General features: G+C 37.8%; 1 protein-coding gene across 5 annotated transcripts in view; it reads right to left on the reverse strand.

Moving 5' to 3' along the window:
- Positions 1–20,367, reverse strand: part of kcnab1a (potassium voltage-gated channel subfamily A regulatory beta subunit 1a) — a 101,463-nt gene that overhangs the window by 25,963 nt on the left and 55,133 nt on the right. For all 5 annotated transcript variants that reach the window (XM_088618929.1, XM_088618900.1, XM_088618923.1 and 2 more), the window contains one exon: positions 7,904–7,947. In XM_088618929.1, coding sequence (XP_088475055.1) covers positions 7,904–7,947 — 44 coding nt within the window. The remainder of the gene's footprint in view (positions 1–7,903; positions 7,948–20,367) is intronic.

The following is a 20,367-nucleotide window of genomic DNA, read 5'->3' on the forward strand; positions in this document are numbered from 1 at the left end:
GCACTCCTCTGAAAAGAGCGCATCACGTTTGAGACATTTTAAGACAGGCAGCTGTGGGGTCATGAAAACAGATTAGAAACAAGCCTCAATCTAATGTGTTAATGTGTTTAGCTTTATTTTTCACTGTGAATTCTTGAGTCGGACTCAGAAAAGGAAAACACAACAAAATAGGCTCCATGACAATGTACAGTTGCTGCTCTGGGACCATTGAGCAGGATTCACACTGCAGCCTCAAAGTACAAAATGCTGTAAACAAATATTCACTGTACATCGATTTCTCCATGCTGTTTCCACCATCTGTTGCCCTGTTCTTTAAGATAGGCATTAGTGTTTCCAGTTAAAAGTCAGTGAAATGATCCTGAAGTTTATTTTATCACAATTTTAAAGGACCTTCAGGCAGTTTGTGATGAACTCCTTATGTCTTCTAAATGTTCACTTAGTATCATCATTTTGATTCAGCAAACTTCTTGCCTGCTTCTCAACATATAATTCAAGCTTGCCCTCTGGGTACCCCGTGGCCTACCAAATTAAATCTTTCAGTACACAGTGTTCTTTTACTGTTATTGCGCTCACATTCTTCACCACACCTATAAAGCAATGGATCCCCTAGTTTTTTCACAATTTGTGAGTTTTGCAATATTAAATACATAACAAAAAAGAACACCACATGTTGTGCACTTGTTCAAACATTGAGATGAGAAATCTGAGAGCATGTTAAGAGAAATACATACTTTTAGCAGAAAAGCTAAAGCTATATTTCTGAAATGTACTGCTGATCCATCACTAAATACTCACATACAGTTACCTCCCTAGAGTCCACAAAGGCAATTAAATTGTGAAAATACCTTGGAACCAAATGAAAGGAGCCTGTAAAATTAATGCCATATACAATGCTGACAGTTTTTAAAAATAATCAGTTGCTTCCTCTTTTCTAGACAGTATGAGCATGACTTGCTCAATATGATCCGCTTTCCCTGAATCTAACGTGTGCACCCACTGAACAATGGACAAAGCAAAGAGATGCATTTCAAACAATTTACGGATGTATTAAAAATGCAATGGCAAGGTATTTACAGAAAACAGTAATTAAAATCAGATCAGACTCCCAGGATTGCAAAACCTTTCAATTCCGAAGTTGTTGTGAAATCAACAAAAGCAGACAGTGTTTGCACATAATTCTCACTTCATTCCCCCACAATACTGAAGTTAATTCAGGAGGGCTGTGTGGGTGTGATGCACTTCTGAACAACTGGTGTTACATTCAGGCATTAGAACAAGCCATTTGCACCATTTACCTGCTTTAAAGTATCTTGAAGGAAAACAGAGTCATAATTTTCAAAGTATACGGTGGTGTGGTGGTGCAGTTTTTAGCATTGCCCTGTCTCTCCTGTCACCCGGAATGGGATGAAGTGTTTAGAAAAAGGATGGTACAGACTGACAGAGTAGGTGCCATCAAGTAAAGTCATGTGATTTGGGATTCTTCTAGACTGGCAGGTTGGAATACACAGACATGCCAATTCTTTAGAAGAAGAAGAGCCAGGATCCACAGGGCTTTTTACAACAATCACCGAGTCCCAGAGGATATGTGTACATGGACGTGACGTTGGTAATGTTTGGAAAAACTGTTGAGTGCTAAGCATGTATTTCCAGTTAATTCCAGGCTTCCGCCTCTCTCTTCTCCACCATGAACACCAAAGGGACTTGCTTCAGTATTCATGACATCGAACAAGTAATTAACTAAGCTTTACAATAAGCTTGTATCTGACAGTATGTTATAAACAGTGGTGAAAACGGTGTGTTGGTTTTTCCCCAGGAAGTTTAATTCTATCTTTCCCTCCTTTTAATTTGTGACAGAGTATCCTCACCTTTCATTGTTGCATTATATACCTATGGGCATATATAGTTAGCATTTCTGGCCTTCCACAAATGTTGTCTCAACCAGTTACTATTAATAAAGAGACTGCTAAAAATGCTTGTTTTCTGGTCTAAGATCTATGATAAAAGCTGTGTGCCATTCTCTCTCACTTCCTCTGTGATTGATGGTCATTTATATTATGATCGCTCTTTGCTCCAAACAGACATATGGCTTGCCTGCGGACCAGTTTTCTTTTTTGTCTGCAACTTTTACCCTTGAATTATTAATTAAGTGACTGGTTCTGGCATTTATCAGAATCCTTGGGGTGACCTGGAGCATGTGACAATTTCTCCTGCTGAAAAACAGAAATGCCAACAATCAGTTCCCAAGGAAAGATGTTTTTGATCCTATCCAGTGAGAGATAGCACCTTCCACCCCTCAGAAGGATGCTGCACATAGCAATCTGCATCCACACAAATGGTTCTGTAATGGGGAGAGGGGTCCCTGACAAAGGTCTGTGAGCTTCTGCAAAAAAAGGCATATCAGAAATAGGTTTATGAGCCCTACCATACTATACCGAGCAGCCTCAAAAAAGAGACAACTATCATTAAACCAGAGAAAATACAGGACAGACAATAACACAGCAGGACCTGGTATGGACCTTGATCATATTGCAGGAGCTGAATAGAGACAGCTACTTTTTATTGCCTGAGGGGGCAGCAGTGACATGGCCAACACAAAACTTTAAACAGCAAGGGTTTGTACATAAGCACGTAAATGCGTTGGCTAGCAGCCTGGCTGACTGATCAATCTCATGCTAATGCAGTGACACTGAGTGCACGCTGCTTTCAGATTCTCCCTCTTCATCCCACGTCCTGCTGAAGCACCTCTACACCGTAACACAAAGCATGCCCTGTAGCTTGAAGGGTTCAGGGATAATAAGTTTAATCAGCGAATATTTAACAATGCATTTTTTTTACAGGCATATGAGTTGAAAATGCTTTTTGTGGATTCTACCTTGAACTACTGTGCTCTCAAGTCCTTTTTAATGCAAAGGGCTCTGGGGCTACAAAAGAACATATTACAGTCATGAATCACTAAAGTGTCCTGGATCTCCCTGCAATATAAGAACAACTCCAGTTAGCAATTTGGAGAATTTTCAAAACACACATTTGGTAAAGTGGAGGTGACATTTGGTCTTTAGGGAGAATTCTTCCCTGAAAGAGGAGGATATTGAAGACTTTGTTGTTAGTTTGTGATACTAGGTGGTTTTTCCTTACTATTGGGACACTTAAATCATTTTCTCCTCTTAAACAAAAAGGTGACATGATGATGTTGTGACTTCTAAGCTTACTTTGCTAACTGAATAAATATAACCCTATTCTTATTTATTTTCCACTGTAATTATAAAATACATTCAGAAAACACATCAATCTAGTCACATTTCTACTTAGTCTGTTTTATCCCTTACACTATACCTAATCCTCACCTCATAGCATTTTGTGTATTTCCACTCAAATGTTCCCAGGTGTACAGAAAAGGTTCCTGCTTGTATATTGATGCCTTGATGGTGAAGTGGGACATGTATATATCTCACTTATCCAGCATCACAGTACACCACTGAAGCGCATTGTGAGAGGTGTTGGTGGGGTCTGTTAATTTAGCCTCAAACAAAAGTTAAACTAAGATGCCATAAAGCTGACTTGCTTTAGCAGCCCCAGTGGCTTAACGCTACAAAATAAAAGACAAGAACAACACCCACAAACAGGATAAAGCAGACCAATGTCTACTGCATATCAAAGGACAGAACCTAGAGCAAGACAGAGTAGGACAGGAGGTAATTACATATCAAAGAACAGGACAGATTGTGAAACAAACTTTCTTCTGACTGTATATAAGAGCTGGGAAACCCTTGCAATTTGTCTGTTCTGTGGGGCTGACCCAGCGCGCATTGTTGGACTTATTGAGCTCAATACAACTGAATCTGCAGAAGACTGTGTTCTGCTCCTCCGATAAAGAATTTCCCACAACAATGGCAACACAATAAAAGGTCTCAGCTCATTTACACTCCTCAAAATGAATGAAAAAAACTGCTCAATAATCCAAAAGTGTTCTACATTTTCCTACAAGTGTCTGGTTCTGGCCTGTCACACCTGAGCCCAGAAGCACTCCAGTGCCAGGTAGCATGTGTTTCTCTAACCTTTTCTCAGAGTTTCACACCCCCCCGGTCTTCTGCAGCAGAATTGCTGTTTGCTGTTGGGCTGTGAGCGTTATCTGTTGTGATTAGAACTGCTTCTATAAACAGATCTTTTCCCACAGCAAGCAAAGCTGATGTGGTGCAACAAGACAATGACTCAAACTGATTTATTTGTTTGTTTGGTCCCGACCATCAGATCAGCTAAATATCTTCAGCAGAAGTCAACTATTTTTTACACAGAGGAAGTCGCCCTTCTGCATTATTTGAATTTTTTAAATTTCAAAATTTTAGTCGGGAAAGTAATTTTCAAGAATAATATTGGAAGAGGGATTGTTCCTTTGATGTCTACAAAAGAATGAGATGCTGCTTGAGTTCTTTGGAAAATTCAAAGGATTCTTTTAATCTCTTCAGGACTCTGTTAGTATATGTGTAGTTTATAATCTGTTATATAAGCAATGAGAACAGAGGGATTCAGCACAATCATGGTCTTGGTTTCCTATAGCAATCTATGCAGATACTTCGGCTCTCCTTCAGATGATGATTGTATCTTTCATAAACACACTTTCTATACAAAAAGGGACACCTTGAAATGTAGTCAACATGACCGTGTGCATCTTGAATTACCATAGAGAAGATAAATCATTTTGGATGTCGCATATCATACGGAAACAGCTTAAACCAAAGGACCTATCTCATCTGGAACTGCGAGATCTGGTTTAAAAAAAGTGTGTATTTCTCCCTTGCAATTATCCTCAGGATGCAGTTCAGTGATTCTTTCAGGAATCCCACTGTCTATCTGATAGAATTTATTTTTTCTCTCAACTGCCTTTCATATGTACAGTACATCTGCTGTTTGCTGCTTCACACTTGCTCCTCACAGTTCTGTAATGACAGTTTTTTACACTGCTCATAGAAAATGAAATTTTGCACTTACAGATCCATTTAGACAGAATCTAAAAGACCATCAATTTAAATTCCCTTAGAAAACTGATTTGGATGAATGAAGATCACTAAAATGAAAGTCATAGTGGACCATCTATATATAACAAACCATTCTGAACTGTATATTTAAAACAGCAAAATATTAAATGAAATAGATATGGTTTTCAGGTCCACGGAAAGCTGAAGGGATATTTGCTCATCAAAACCATCCATTTAACTTTTGCATTGAGCAGAAAAGCCTGTTAAAAGCAGGTTCCACTGAGGTCTTTAACATCTTTTAATGACAATTGTTCATGAATGACAAAAAGAGCAGAACGTTGACTCAAATAATGGAGCATAAGGTGGCAAAACTAGAACTTCCATGGTAAAACTGTTAATCTATCCTGAATCTTGGAAAGGTTGAAGAGATTGAAGAAAGACCTTAACACATCTAATGAAGACCAGACTATCCATTTCATACATGTATGAAGTAGACATTTGTATATCCCATTTCATAGGTACTGTAAAGAGCTGTGGTAAGTTCAAACACAAGACTCCCAAATTCAGTCTGTTGTACCTTTTAGTTTAATGAAGCCTTCTGTTCTCATGTCGGCTTTTAAATCAGAAGAGGACTTTTTTGGCCATTAATATGGTGACTTTAACAGTAATGAATCAAGCATAATAAATGAGCTACTCACAAATAGCTCAATTACAAAACTTATTTCATATTAGTCATCAAGAACAAATTGGCACCTTTTGTCTTGCTGCGTACTTACTCAAAATCCTTACTGCAATTTTCCCCTTTCATTGACATATTAATTAGTTCTATCAGACAACTTATAAACTTTCTACAAATTTAAGAGTTCGCAGATTTTTATGACTTTATTAAATGAATTGCTTAGGTGGCACATCAGACTCATCAATTCTGACAGATAATTAATTGTTTGTATAATTTATAGATGTGACCATACTGGGATCAGCTCAGGTTTTCATTAACATTCTCCTAACTAATTGTGGAGGTCTTTATCGTAAAGCTCTTTGGGATGACTCATACGCAATAAACAATATAAATGCATTTCAACTTGAGAAACTTTGGCATTATAGCCTTTCTCATTTTCTCTTTCGATACTATTGAAGAACATGTGGAGGTTAATCATTTTGCAGGGATAATGAAGGGTAGAATTAGAATAAAAGAACTATGGAAAACGTGGAAAAAGAGTTTCAAAAAAGCTTTTTCTTAGTTTTCCATTTTACTGGAGCAGCCGTATATATTGAGCTTCAACATGCCCCAGTTTTATGTGCTTTGTGAAATGCAGCTGCTGAATTTGCTGATTTGCTTTGCTCTAGAGATCTCACTAGACCTTTTATAAACAATGCAGATGTCAAATTCGGATTAGCCAGTTAGAGGCAGGAGCAGAGAAAGAACAATGAATTTACAAGCCCGATAAACGTCCAATGTCTTTTTTTCTAAGAGTTATTTGTTTGAATCAAAATAGTGACAGAAGGGGAATAACAAATCAACAATTATCAATCTACGGGTTAAAAAAGACAAATAGAGGCAAAACTGTGTTTTTCATTTCCAAACCCTTCTAACTAATGACTTCTGCTCATTAGGAAAGTACCATTCTTTCTGTTACAAGTGTATTTTTCTGTGTTGATGCTTTATGGTTTGACCAGGTGGTGACACCTAAAGATAAAAAAAATTCAACTTTTGCCAATCAATGTGTTCCTTTATTGTGTCCCTTTATTGCTGTGCAGAACCCATGTTGATATGCTCAGCACAATTAGAAATATATAATAAAGAATGAAATAAAATGTTTCCTATAACCTTTACTCTAGTTTCCTCCTACACTCCAAAGACATACTGGTAGGTTAATTGGCTTCTGGAAAATTGGCTCTGGTGTGAGTGTGTGTGTTTTTGTCTGTGTGTGCTCGGAGATGGACAAGTGTCCCACCCAGAGTGTATCCCATCTTGTGCCCAAGATCTCCTGGGACAGGCTCAAGGCCACCATGATGCTGAATTGGCTGTTGAAAGTGATGCGATGATGTGATATAAACTTTAATAAAAAGGAACAAAGTGAGACTTTTGGTTTTTACTGGCATGATTAAGCAGGTGATTTCATTACAATTCTGAATCACTGTTATTAGAATTGTATATTGCACATAATAAAAGACAGCTATCACACAAGCCCACAAGTATGAGGTAGATAAGCACTGATGCAGATCTTCAAACTCTGGCTTCCAAGCTACATGAACATTCATTATTATGTAAACCTACTACTGAGTGCAACAAAGGGTGGAAAACCTACGGTGGAAAGAAGCTGCTTCTGAAAAAGACTTGGGTATTTACAGTATTTTGACACATCTTTTACATAATCTAGATAATACAGGAAACAACAAAAAGTCATAAGAAAGTAGAAGATGTATTGTTAAGAGTGCAGGGTTGAAATCAAAGAATGTCATATTCTTAATTCATAACACAGTGTAAAATTTTGTTGATCACATTACAATAGAGATGTTGTAGTTCTGGAATCATTCCTGAGGAGTGACCAGATACATTCCAGTCTTAAAGGAATGTCCTTCACTGACAGGCTAGCAAAAACAGATCTTTTACAGTGTAGAATAGAAAGGACTACAAGAGGAGCAGTAGAAGTGACACATCTGTACACAGAGGGTTGTAAGAGTCACAGTCATGCTATGTCAAAGCTGAATACCATATTGAACAGCTAAATCAGATCCAAACTGTAGATCAATTAGCTACTACTGTAGCAACCAAACAAACCTCTCATTTGTAACCTTTCTAATCTTTTTGTTCTTATATGTAATAGATATTCTTTTGTGAAGATTCTTTTTGATGAATTGAGATTTTCCCTTCACTCTTTTCTTTGCAGTCTATGAACAGCTAGTATCTAACAAGTACATTTACTTACCAAGACCTAAACACGACACTCTGAGCCCTGACTTCCCCAGGTTCCTGAAAAAAAAGAAATAAGAGCTGATTAAGAATGGATCAACATCCTTGGCCTACAGGGTACTGCAAGGTTAGTTAAAGATTCAAAATATACAGCAAAACCTGTTAACTATAGGATCTATAAGAGAGTAAAAAAATCAATTCCACTGTAATTATCATGAAGTAGGTGTTCTTGCTGTTTTTATTATTCACAGAAAATCAATTTGAACATCTTATTTGACATAATGCTTTTGAGTTAGCAAAAACAGCTTGAGTCCACCATACTAAAGCTCTTCCCATACTACATACTACAGCCCTTTTACGTGTTTTGGCACTGTGTTAGCTGCCATGCCTCTCTTGTAAATGGAGTTATATTTACAATGAATGTCAGAAAATCTACCATACTCATATAAGAGCATAGTTACAGGATAGATAGGTCTGATTCCAAATGGCTGTCCTGCATTCTTCCAGTAACAGCCTATACTAATCGATTTTAGTTTTGGTAATTACAGAATATCTGTGATCCCATTACTGACACAAAATGTCAGTTGACATTTTGACATGTGACAATTCAAGGGCACATGCCTCCTGCAGATGCTCGAAAGGTCCTGATTATCCATCCCAGATCCCAGGTTGTGATTGATTAAACTAAAGAGCAAATCTCTCCCTTAAATTAAGGGGTTCAATAGCACCTTGTTCAGAATGAGTTCTGTGTATTGTTGATGATGATTATCATTCCACAAGGGTATATTCTGTAGACAGTCAAGTCAGTGCACACTGAATAATGTGCTTTCAGACCTTTAATATACTGTCACTGCATCTCATATAAGTAGACTACACTGGAGTTTTTATAGCGGCTCTAAATTTATGTCAATCAGATAAAGCTGTCCGGCAAATAATTCCGAAGTGCATTAGAATTTCATGATAATGGGAAAATCGGAGGTAAGAACTTTCAACAAGGATACGAGAAATATGATGACGTTTTCTCTGGTTTAAAACGCATAATGTTTAAAGTGAAATCACCTGTTTTTAGCCAGTGCTAAACTACAGCGCAATGAAGCAGAAAGAACTTTGTAATCTAACCTTTTTGAAAATTCAGAATTCAAATTCGGTCCTAGGTACAGGTTATTACATCCCACAGCCATGCCTCAGCTCCATGCTTCTCAGGCCTGACTCGATGAAAAGTTCACCGCTCTTTAACATTGCCCAAGAGGAGCCCTGTTCTCCCCGGACACAAACAGAAAGCCAACCACAGGGAATAAGCGGCTCAGAGAACCAAATTATGCTTGATGTTTTTGCAGCAAAACATTTGTTTATCTCCGAAGTGATCGCCCTTGTGCTCAAGCGATTTGAAAGTTGTAGTAATTCAGTCGACTGTTGCATGAAATGTCTTTGGAATGATAACATGTAATTAGCTGTGAAGTTTCCCTGTTGATTAGGCAAACCTCAGAGGGAGCTTGATGCCATTTTAATGCTCCAATAAGTAACCAATTAACAATGTCATTAACCATACATTAACTGTACAAATGAGGCAGTAACACATCTGCGCATTGACTTCTATTAGATGACAACAGGGGAATTTTGGAGCAATTGCACTGCATGACATGAAAGGTGGAGAAAATCAGCTTGTATTTTTTACTCAAAGGATTAGAGGAGCTGTTGGGACGCAATGTACTGTACAATCGTCCATTAGGTCTTATTGTATACCCACCCGAATCAGAAACTCCAACTATAATATTACCCCATCACAATGTAGGATCTTTTGACAGGCTGTAAGCTCCACTGTTTTTCACCTTTAGCACAGCGTAACAAGACTGTTTGATCAGTCATTTCCCAAAGTTGTCTCTCCCCTCCACCTCCTCCTAAGGCCTTGTCTTAAGAGTGATAATGTGTAGCTATAAGAAATACATGATATCCAGGCTGAGCCACTCAGAATTCCCTGCATTAACAGAAGGAAAGAAAGTCCTTTCAAATGCTTCTGGGAGCATTATTAAGCTACTTTTGACAGGGGGGAGCATGGAACATCTTTTTCCAGCTTTTAGTTTTTTAACTGCTTGCTGTTTTGATGACAGTTAAAAAGCTTTTCTTGTTTTAGAAGATAAAAGTAAATTTATTTTCTTTGTCTGATCCCTCGTTGCCTTATAGTAGTAGCAGTTTCAAGTATTTTCGATTTGGACAGTTCTGAGATCATTTTCAGTGACTGTTGATTGTGTTTTCTCAACAATTGCAGGAACGCTCAACTTTAAAATGAGAGTCTGCAATGTAGCGTAATTGTCCTTTTCCCCAAAAATATTTCAAAGTTCACAGCATATATATCATAATGGACTGTATCGGTCTTGCTACAGTACCTTTGTTCTGCTTATCCTTCATATTCCTATTATCTCTGCTTCAGAAATGACCAGGCTCTTTGAATACAGAGAAGCATAAAAAATGTAACAAATACTATTGATTCTGTTACATTTGTTGAATTTTAAATGTAAAAAATGTTTCTGGGTGGAAATTCAGATTGACACCCAAAGAAGGCTCCACAGCCGAAAAGTTGTGTTTCTTTTCTTCTCTTTTCAGCGAGGGAATTAACCTTTACTTGTTCTTTTGCAGCCTGTGCTTGCTGACACAGCTACTTACTTGAACACACTCAAATTTAGTTTGTTGAAAAATGATAGTAACGAAAAGTTAAAAGGAGACAATAAATTTCCATCTTCTGACACGTAATTTGGTTTTTTTTTTGCTGTTATTTCCTCAAAACGTCAGTACAGTTAACATTAATTTCCCAATGTGTTTTTCATTGCCTCGTGAAATCTATGTGTGGCATGTACTATTTGACATCTGAAATCTAATCTGTCATTATCTTGCATGTCAAACTGTGGAGTTATTCAAGACGACTGATGTGCATGACAGCCTTTACTCTACAGTTTAAGTCAGTTAGCATAATCCTAATCCTTAGATCCTTAATGAAGAACACTGCCCTAGATTTGTTTCAAAATACTGAATTAAAGTGAGTAATATGTGAAAAGGGAATGGAAAGCCGAGACATACCAGAATATATCCCTGGGTTTCTTCTCAACAGAGAACAACGTTTTTTTTTACAAAATAAAGAATTAATTCTGAAAATTGGGTAAAGTTGTCTCTGAGTTCTCAGGGGATGGTGGGATAAGAAAACACATCCTAAAGCTGAATGCATTAAACACTATTTTCTACATGGCTAGTTTTAGGAACCAATTTATATAAAACTATTCCTTGAGGAAAAGGTCCGCAATACAACAACGCTATCCTGCTGACATAAAGTTGTTAAGTGCACCTTTTGTATGATAAAAAGCACTCTTTCCATAGTTTTAATTTGTATTTAAGGGGGGTAACAGAGCAGAACAAATTCTAAACGTTAAAATTAAGAGTTACTGTATTTTGTGAATAATTCAACCATGCACTATGATTTTATGTGCCACGCTCTTGGAAGCGCATTTCTCAGAATCAGCTTGACTTATGTTCCAGCTCAGAGAAACCGGACAAGAGGATGAAAACTCTATACTCCCCAAATAGAATTCAAGATCAGTTTGCAAAGGATTCCCAAAGTTTTCCCAGTTCTCTTGTTCCATGCATCGACACTGTTTTGCCATGGTTTTCCACTGTTTTTATGATGTTTAATGACACCTCTCCGTGCTCCACAACTTTAATGTGCTTTATTTCACTTTAGTCCTGGATTAACGTTTATTATTATTATTATTATTATTATTATTATTATTATTATTATTATTATTATTAATAATAATAATAATTGCTAACACTTATATAGCGCTTTTCTGGACACTCCACTCAAAGCGCTTTACAGGTAATGGGGATCCCCTCCACCACCACCAGTGTGCAGCCCCACCTGGATGATGCGACAGCAGCCATAGTGCACCAGAACACTCACCACACACCAGCTATCAGTGGGGAGGAGAGCAGAGTAATGAAGCCAATTTATAGAGTCTATACATTTATTAATGTTAAGAAGACAGAGACATGGGGCACATTTCAGCATTACAGTGACAAAGGACACTTTAGTCCTACTAGCAGAGTGGCCTTTGGATTGATTTTAAACCTTATTTAAATAATTGTAACACACTCAGACAAGAATTTGGTGTGAACAACCTAGGATTAACTATACAATAAGCAGAGGACTGCATTCTAATTATATATTCCCCTTAACAAATTGCAAAATGTACTAGTCATACATATTTTAGAACAACAAAGAAGTGAAGCTCATTTTAACTATTTGTGTACCATGTTTGTTAACTAGTGCAGTTAAAATGAGGAATCCTCAACTTTCCTGTCATTGTTTTTGTCAGCCTAATCATTCCAATTTTACTTCTATGATTAGAACTTTTTGTACTTTTCTTTAAAAAGACAACAAACAAAACCTAGTGTTTGATTGGAAAATGCAAATAATGTCTCTGTTCAAAGCATGCCAGAAATACACCAGAGACTATTTTAATATATATAACTATACCAGTTATTAGTTCTAAGTTAGTGTAGGACTCGAAATGTATACTGTACAACAACAGAATCACAGAGAGAACTAAACCTGTAAGGGTAAAAAAATCTAAAATAGAAAACTGATTCACTCTGTTAACTTCTAGTTCAAAGCAGAACTGCTTCTGAGTAGCCTGCTGTTCCCCTTTTTCTAAGAACTGTGTATCTCAACTCTCATTTCTCATCAAAAGGAAGGTGGTTTATATTTTTCCAAACACTGTTCACCCTTTTGTTTATTACAGCTTTGAAGAAAAGCTTTAATTCCCTCAGGACTGTGATGTTAATGTTGTTGTATTGCAGTAATTTAGCTGTTTGGCAATGAACAGGACAGCTGATAACCACCACATCAGTTTAAATTGGCCTTGTAAAACACCACAGCATTTTCACAAATGTAGGGCACAGAGATTAACACACATGACTTGCACCATTCAGTGTACAAACAAGCACATAAACTACGATGATATAACCAGGTTTGCTATTGCTCGTGTTGAAGTAATGATTATTTCATTTTTTTGTTCTGCTTTTGTGTGGTACTGGCATTACAATTCAACATTTTTGTGCCTGCCTTTTCTTTCAGCAGCATGTTTTAATGTTAAGAATGATCAACTCCCTCTACAAGGAAGAAATTTGGGCTATTTGCCTTTTGCCATTTTCCATGGCAGAGGCTATCTATATACAGCGGCTATATAGCCACAACAGATTATATTTGAATAAGATGAGCAGCCAGTTGGCCTGGAGCAAGGATCAACACAGAAATTCAAAAGCATTTAAAGTAAAATAGAAGGGAGGAGAATCCAGGAAGCATCTGCAAGGGACGTACACAGAGAGCAGAGACAGAAAGAGAAGCCAGAGGAAAAAAACAAAACAAAATGTCAGAGGACTAGAAGATTAAGAGCTGAGACCTAAATGCCAGGAGCATTAGAAACAAAATGCAAAACACAGAAGCTACTGCATTAGCACATGAGGTTACTGGAATCACAGAAACATAGTTAACAAGTAATAATGGGTGCAACACTAATGGATGCATTGCATTCCCGAAGGACAGGAACGATGAAAGTTGAGAGTCTCAGAAACTCCATGGTTCAAACTTCAAGAAGTTTGTTTAAAAAACATTCAGAAGCCATAATGTTAGGAGCCTGCTGCAGACCACCACCTTCAGATATGAATAATAATGCAATCTTACATAATGAAATCCAGACTAAATGCGTGAGAGAAGAACATTTTGTAAAGGGAGATTGTAATTTTTCTCTAACAGTTTGGGTAAAGCTATCAGGGACACAAGCAGGGGAAACTGAAGTGGCAAACATGGTTGAAGTGGCAAACATTCCCTTACAGATCTAGTGTTTTCAAGGAATCAGGAGAGTAAGGAAAAAAGAGGTGAGAAAACTACGAGAAAAACTGTGATCATAGTGTGGTATGCTTTATCGTTGAAAACAAGGATTTCTAATTCCAGGACTGTAAACTCAAGAGGAACAGAATGGGATAAAATAGATATGGAATCAGTTCAGAATGAATATAGTGTATAATAGTATAGTGTACGTATAGGAAAAAGTAAAAATGTATTCCATGCTGAAAAGAGAAAAAAAGAAACACAACTGTGTGTGTGTGTGAACCCGAAGTTATGTTTCTTTTCTTCTTTTTTCAGCATGAAATAAACCTTTACTTGTTCCTTTGCAGCCTATGTGTGCTGACGCAGCTCCCCACCTGAACTGCTTTAGTACGTAAATCAAAGTCTAGAAAGCAGCGTCCTAATGATTTGATTCATTCGTCCTTTATTATCAGAAAGTTGATCAGTTTTGGTAAAGGTTGAGGTAATCCAGAGCCTATCCGGGAAGGATAAGGTATTAAATACCTGTGTCTGAAACAGAGCACGTGTCCATCACAGGGCATGTACACCTACTGTAATGAGAGGACACCAGAGCACACAGAGATGAGCCACAGATTCAGAGAGGGAGTACCACTCCAAACTCCACACAGGACATTAGCACCTGGAATTGAAGCCTTGACCGCATGTACTGGGAGCAAGGAAGGAACAAGCCTCCACACTGCCCATTAAACAAATCGGTTCATTAATATAAGCATTATTTAATTCATTAAATAAGCATTAAATATAAGCAGGGTGTGTGAAAAAGGACAGGTCGAGTTAAAGTCTTGGAACATAATTAACTGCAGTCACAGGTACAAAATTATATACCCTCACGCAAAAAAAAAAAAAAAAACACAAAAAACAAAATAACAACATCAAAGCTTCTTTAGCAGCTCTCAGAGATGTCTAAAAAGGAAGAACCTCTTATTTGTGCCTTTATGAGGATTTAATGTTCTCCTTAGGCATGCACAGATACTTGGGCTGTGAACGGAAGTTAATCTCCTGACAAGTCTTTGAAGCTTCCACCTCCAGCAGCTTGTTTACAAAATGCTCTTACTCTGGCTAATAGAGTCATGACATCTTGACACCATGTAAGGAGTTTTTCCTTTTTTTCTTCAAACTTGGAATCTTTCTCTTATCCCCCATCATAGAAGCGCTAATCATTATTCGGCTCGGCTCGGCGCGACAGCCGTCCTCATACAGGCAGGGGAACTGGGGAAGGGGTCTGCGTGAGCATTTCTGAGGATGGAAGTGCACACCCCAGAGTTTCCACTTCCTGTGTGGGACAGCTAGCGTGTCTGGGAGGAGCGAGGCGTCTCTCAAATGCCCGGGGACGACCCGGAGGTCGAGACTCTGCCTGTCACGCCAGCCCAGCTCGGACTGCGCTTGGCCTGTTGTGTGTCACCAGCCGAAGCCCGCAGAAGGATAATGGGTCGTGCACACTGGATGTGAACCACATGAGCCACCGAATTTGAGTCAGAGAGATAATGCACGCTGGTAGTGAAGCAAACAATGCAAATATTAGGCTACTGAATTTACAAAAAAATGACAACAAGAGCTAGATATGAAACGAAAAGCCCTTCTCCTTCTCATTCTTTTACAGACACATACTGTACAGTAAAACAGCATGAGTACTCCAGTACTCTATACACTTTGAATGTATATGTTACATTTCAGGAAGAGTCTCATAATCACTGGTGAGTAACACTTGTCTTTGTGAAGCATAGATCTTCTTCAGAAAAAAATAAAGGTTCATTTCCAGTGAAGACAAATTAGAAGGCATTTGTTTTACTATGTTTTACTATGAGCATAAGCATGTCCATCAGCCGCGCTGAGGCCTATCTTCTAAAACACTACGTGTATATTCATCATGACCAGAGGTATTCCCTATCACCTATATTGAGCATTTAGATTACCTCACACCACAGAGTATGATGGGAATTACCCTGCAGAAATAAAACAAAAACTAAAGACATTCATCTTTTGGAACTCTGTAGTAGTATATTAAAGAAATACAAATGCATAAAATTATGACCTTGTTGAAAAAACAAGGTGAGATTTTGAATATTAATATAAACCCATACAACTAGCATTAAAAATTGTAATTATGCTGCATATAATTGGTGTGACCTATTTTTATAGCTATTAATCTGCTTAATAGAGAAATAAGTCCCTGAAGAAGAATCTCAGGAGTGCAGGTACAGACTTTAAGGAGAACCTTAGACATGTAGATTGAGGCTGCACGTCAGAGACAATATAAGATTTCACAATGAAAACTCAGTTATACATTATTTTTTTTACTTTTCCGTTTTACTTTAAATGGGATCACTGCTTCTAGTTCCGTACACTGCCAGTGGGTGGATAAGACAAATTCTTCTCATTTCAGTGATGAAAGCCTTCTAAGATTTCCAAGGCTTCTAAATCTGACTTTTTAAATGTTATTTTTCCATGTTTTAATTATTAAATGAATGGGTTTTAAAGAGCATGCCCATAGGTACAGTACTCAGGAAGTTTTAATACCTTCTAAGCACCAAATATGCATCATCTCGGAACAGAAAAACAAAGCTAAAGTCGTCAATTAGAACTGTTTTTCCCGGAGAGGGTGCTGAAATACATCCCTTCTACACATTAAAGGGACCAAATCAAACATTCTTATTTACAATGTTCCCATCTACAGTGCCTCTGCCTGCTAAAGGAGGCTGCAAAATTGATTTTTTTAAAAATAAGACTTTAAATATTACTCAGGGAGAGCATGCATTTCAAAGATTTCTGTATTTACTGCTGCAAAAATACCTCATCATAATAGGCCACAGACTTTAAAAGCCTTTTCCTCTGTACAGTATACAGTATATACCTTATAATCAGTGTCTCGCTTGGAAGGATAAGCAGTTCTTGAAACAGTGCAGTCCCATAATTCACAAGTCCTTTTAAAACAATTCCAGAAGTTAAACCTATAAGTGGTAGACAATTTTACCTTTCTCTCTCCGTCCATTTCTTAACTGCTTTGTCCAGTACAGGGACACGGGGAGCCAGAGACTGTCCTGGCATGCAGCGGGCACAAGGCAGGACACACCCTGGACAGGATGCCAGTCCATCACAAGGCAGACTCAGACACACACACACACACACACACACACACACACACACACACACACACACACACACACACACACACACACACACACACACACAAGGCCAATTTTCCCAGAAGACAATTAAGATACCAGCATGTTTTTGGACTATGGGAGAAAACCAACAAATACACAGGGAGACACAGACACACAGACAACACCCCAGGAACTGAACCCAAGGCCCCACCATGGCAAGGCAGCTATGCTAACCACTGCACTACCATCCCTCCTATATTTGAAGAGCAAACAAATGAAATGTGTGTTTCAAGCACTGTAAAAGCTCGGCTCTGAATAATGGACTGCTTTATTATAGAGTGAAAGAGCTCTCCTGTTGGATTTTAATGGGGTCAAATTAAAGTGAAACAGTTGTAAAGAAAGCACCTGAGTCGCAAGGAAAGTGGGTTATTATGTTAATGGCATGGTTCCAGTGACAAGGAGTAATGTTTCACAGAGTGGAACTAAGTAGTGCTTTGGAAAAGAAAAAAGAAATCTGCATATTTTGCTAAGCATCCCAATTCAAAAGTTCATGCTCCAAAAAAATAGGAGACTCTGCAAACAAGAGGCAAATGTTCACCATATCTGTATCATTTGGTTGCTTGTAACTAATTGATCCCAGAACCTCATTCTTGAAAGACAAGATGGTACGTTCAAATTCACGTTTATTTGTCATTTCAGCCATATACAAGTATAAAGTGGAACAAAATATCGTTCCTCCTGGTCCACGGTGCAAATGCAGACAGGACAGACAGGACACTGACATAGACATTGTAGACAGGATACACATACCTGTAGTGCAAAGTGCAGATAGTGCAAATCACAAGGTAAATACATAATACAATATACACACAACACTGGGGGGATTTAAACCCTGTTTCTGAAATTGGGGTGGGCCTGAGCCTGACAGCCTGCAGGAAGAAGCTGTTCCAGAGTTTGGTGGAGCTAGCCCGTACACCCCGATATCTTTTCCCAGATGGTAGGAGATGGTAAGGGTCTCAACAAAAGACACTGGAACCAAGGGACCATCTTCAATATCTCTGGAATATATCAAAAGGTTGCTTGGATGCCAACCCTATTTTAAAGCACCCCTGCTTAGAAATAAGCCTAAACTGCCAATGTAAAATACAGTATGTGTTGATCAGATTTAATATCTAAAGGAAACTGCTGCAAAATTATCAGAAAATTATAACATGAAAATTCCAATATGCAGATTCTGTAACCTAACAGACCAATATTATTCTGTTAAGGGTGACATTCTGTGACTGTACAGTATAAAATTTATGGTCTTGTTTGCTTGAATCTCAACAGGTATTTCAATTGTTTTTAAATACTCTTTTTCAATTGCAGTCACTACCGCATTTATTTTCTAATGCCTCATGAATATGTCAATGTGAGAAAACTCTTTATGATTTACCTTGCTTGGAGAGAGACTGATCTGCAAGCAAATTAAAGAAAAGTACAGTGCCAATATCCTGGCAACGAACAAAGATAAATCTCAGTATGTGTCTCCATTCATGGTAGGGAATATACCATTGCCACTTCACATTAGTTGTAAGAGAATTTTTATGGCTTAGTTATCAAAAATAACCTTTATGAAGACAGGAGCTTCATGCAAGAAGGTGACATTTCATATAGAGTGGTTCTTGTAATGCTGGACAAAGCCTTGTAAATAGCTGTGAAAGAAATTTGTCTAATTTCTATATTTTTGTATAACTCAATATTCATATTTGCATTACTAATACTGGAGAAGAAAGATGTTTGTAATTAATGGTTTACACTTTTTTTAGAAAAGTGCTGAAGTTTAGACATTCATGCTGAAGCTGAAGTTGAATGTCAACTTCATTTTGCTATTCAGCCTACATCTTAACACACGTAACGTTTACAGTATATTCCTAATTGCCTGAGACAACAGAACAAGAGAATTGCTTGCAGTGTGCATTTCAACAGACATACTTAAAATGCACAATAAAAATGGAGTGAAAGATGAAAAAGCTATAAAATGCAAAAAATCAGCACTACCACCTATAGCAATGGAATTTAAAAAGAAAAATAGTAACATTAATGATCTGTTTGATTTATTTGAAATGACAAGTCATTTGTTAGCATACAAAGTCTGCTTGGAGAATACAGGCAATGACAAATGGCAGAGAACAGCAGAGACAAGTGGCAGTTTAACCTGTAATGACATAAAGAAATCGAATCTGGCTGTAATGACGCTCCACACTGCTCGGAGGCAGATGAGACTTTATGGGATGTTATGTGTTCTGTTCTAACATACTGTATGCTCCTTATGCAGATACACACAACATACAGAGCCACATGGCAGTAAGAAAAGTATTGTAGGAAGCAGCAGTGAGGCATGCAGTCAGTTAGAATACCTGTCTTTCTCACACCTGAAGAAGGCTCTACGGCTGAAACGTTGTGTTTTCTTTCTTCTTTTTTCAGCATGGAATAAACCTATTACTTGTTCCTTTGAAGCCTACTCATGCTGACGCAGCTGCCCACCTGAACTACTATACCCTGTCTCAGAGCTGCATTTGTCAGGTATTGCTGTGCAGGTAAAGTATTTCGTCATCACATCACACTTTGTTTCTTTTCCTGACATATCTCACAAAATACCACAGAAGGTCATTTCACCTCAGTTCAGAAGATTATTCTTTCCTTCTGTGTACCATACTAAAAGAGTGGTCTTCCAAACTGCAAAATCAAAGTGCAAGCAATACAGTATGTTTCTAGAAAATATAGCATCACCAGAACTGTTTAGGTATCACACCTGTGATTCTTCTTCCCATAATTAGAATCCTAACAAGTTTTTTTTACCAAACACAGTATAAGTCTGTCCCATTCACTTAATCATGGTACTGATTACAAAACAGCCTTTCTATAGCTTATTATGAAGCCCGCATTACAAATAAAATAACTACACGTGTTTCTAATCATTTGCTGAACCCAGAGGGCAGCTACAAAGAGAAATTTGTTTAATCAGAGCAAGATCAAAGGTAGGCCATTCTCCTGTGGGAATAAGGGAATTCCAATGCAAACAAACCACTTCAGCAACTAACTGCAATTGTGAAAGCACACAATTGTTTAATGTAATTATTTGTAGCACATTCCATAGTTCAGAATGGCACGCTGCAGAAGAAATCTAAGTGTTGCACAAAGATTACGTTGTAAATTGACGAGCCATGTCTTGATAACCGACTCACTCAGGCATTTTGTAGGTCAGCTATTATTTTAATTATGTCATCGTGTTCCTGACAAAAAAGCTCTGTTGTTTGCATGACTCATTACAGTGGACACATTACTCACCTAAAAAAAACAGAGTTGTAAATATCTAGTTTATTATTATTTTAAAAGGGGGAAGTTTGATCATGTTCTATGTAGAACCCTTAGCAGAGGAAATATACTTCAATACCAACATTCTGGGCAATAGTTGTGGTC

Source organism: Lepisosteus platostomus, chromosome 2 (assembly GCF_059453375.1).
Source record: "Lepisosteus platostomus isolate fLepPlt1 chromosome 2, fLepPlt1.hap1, whole genome shotgun sequence".
Lineage (NCBI taxonomy): Eukaryota > Metazoa > Chordata > Actinopteri > Semionotiformes > Lepisosteidae > Lepisosteus > Lepisosteus platostomus.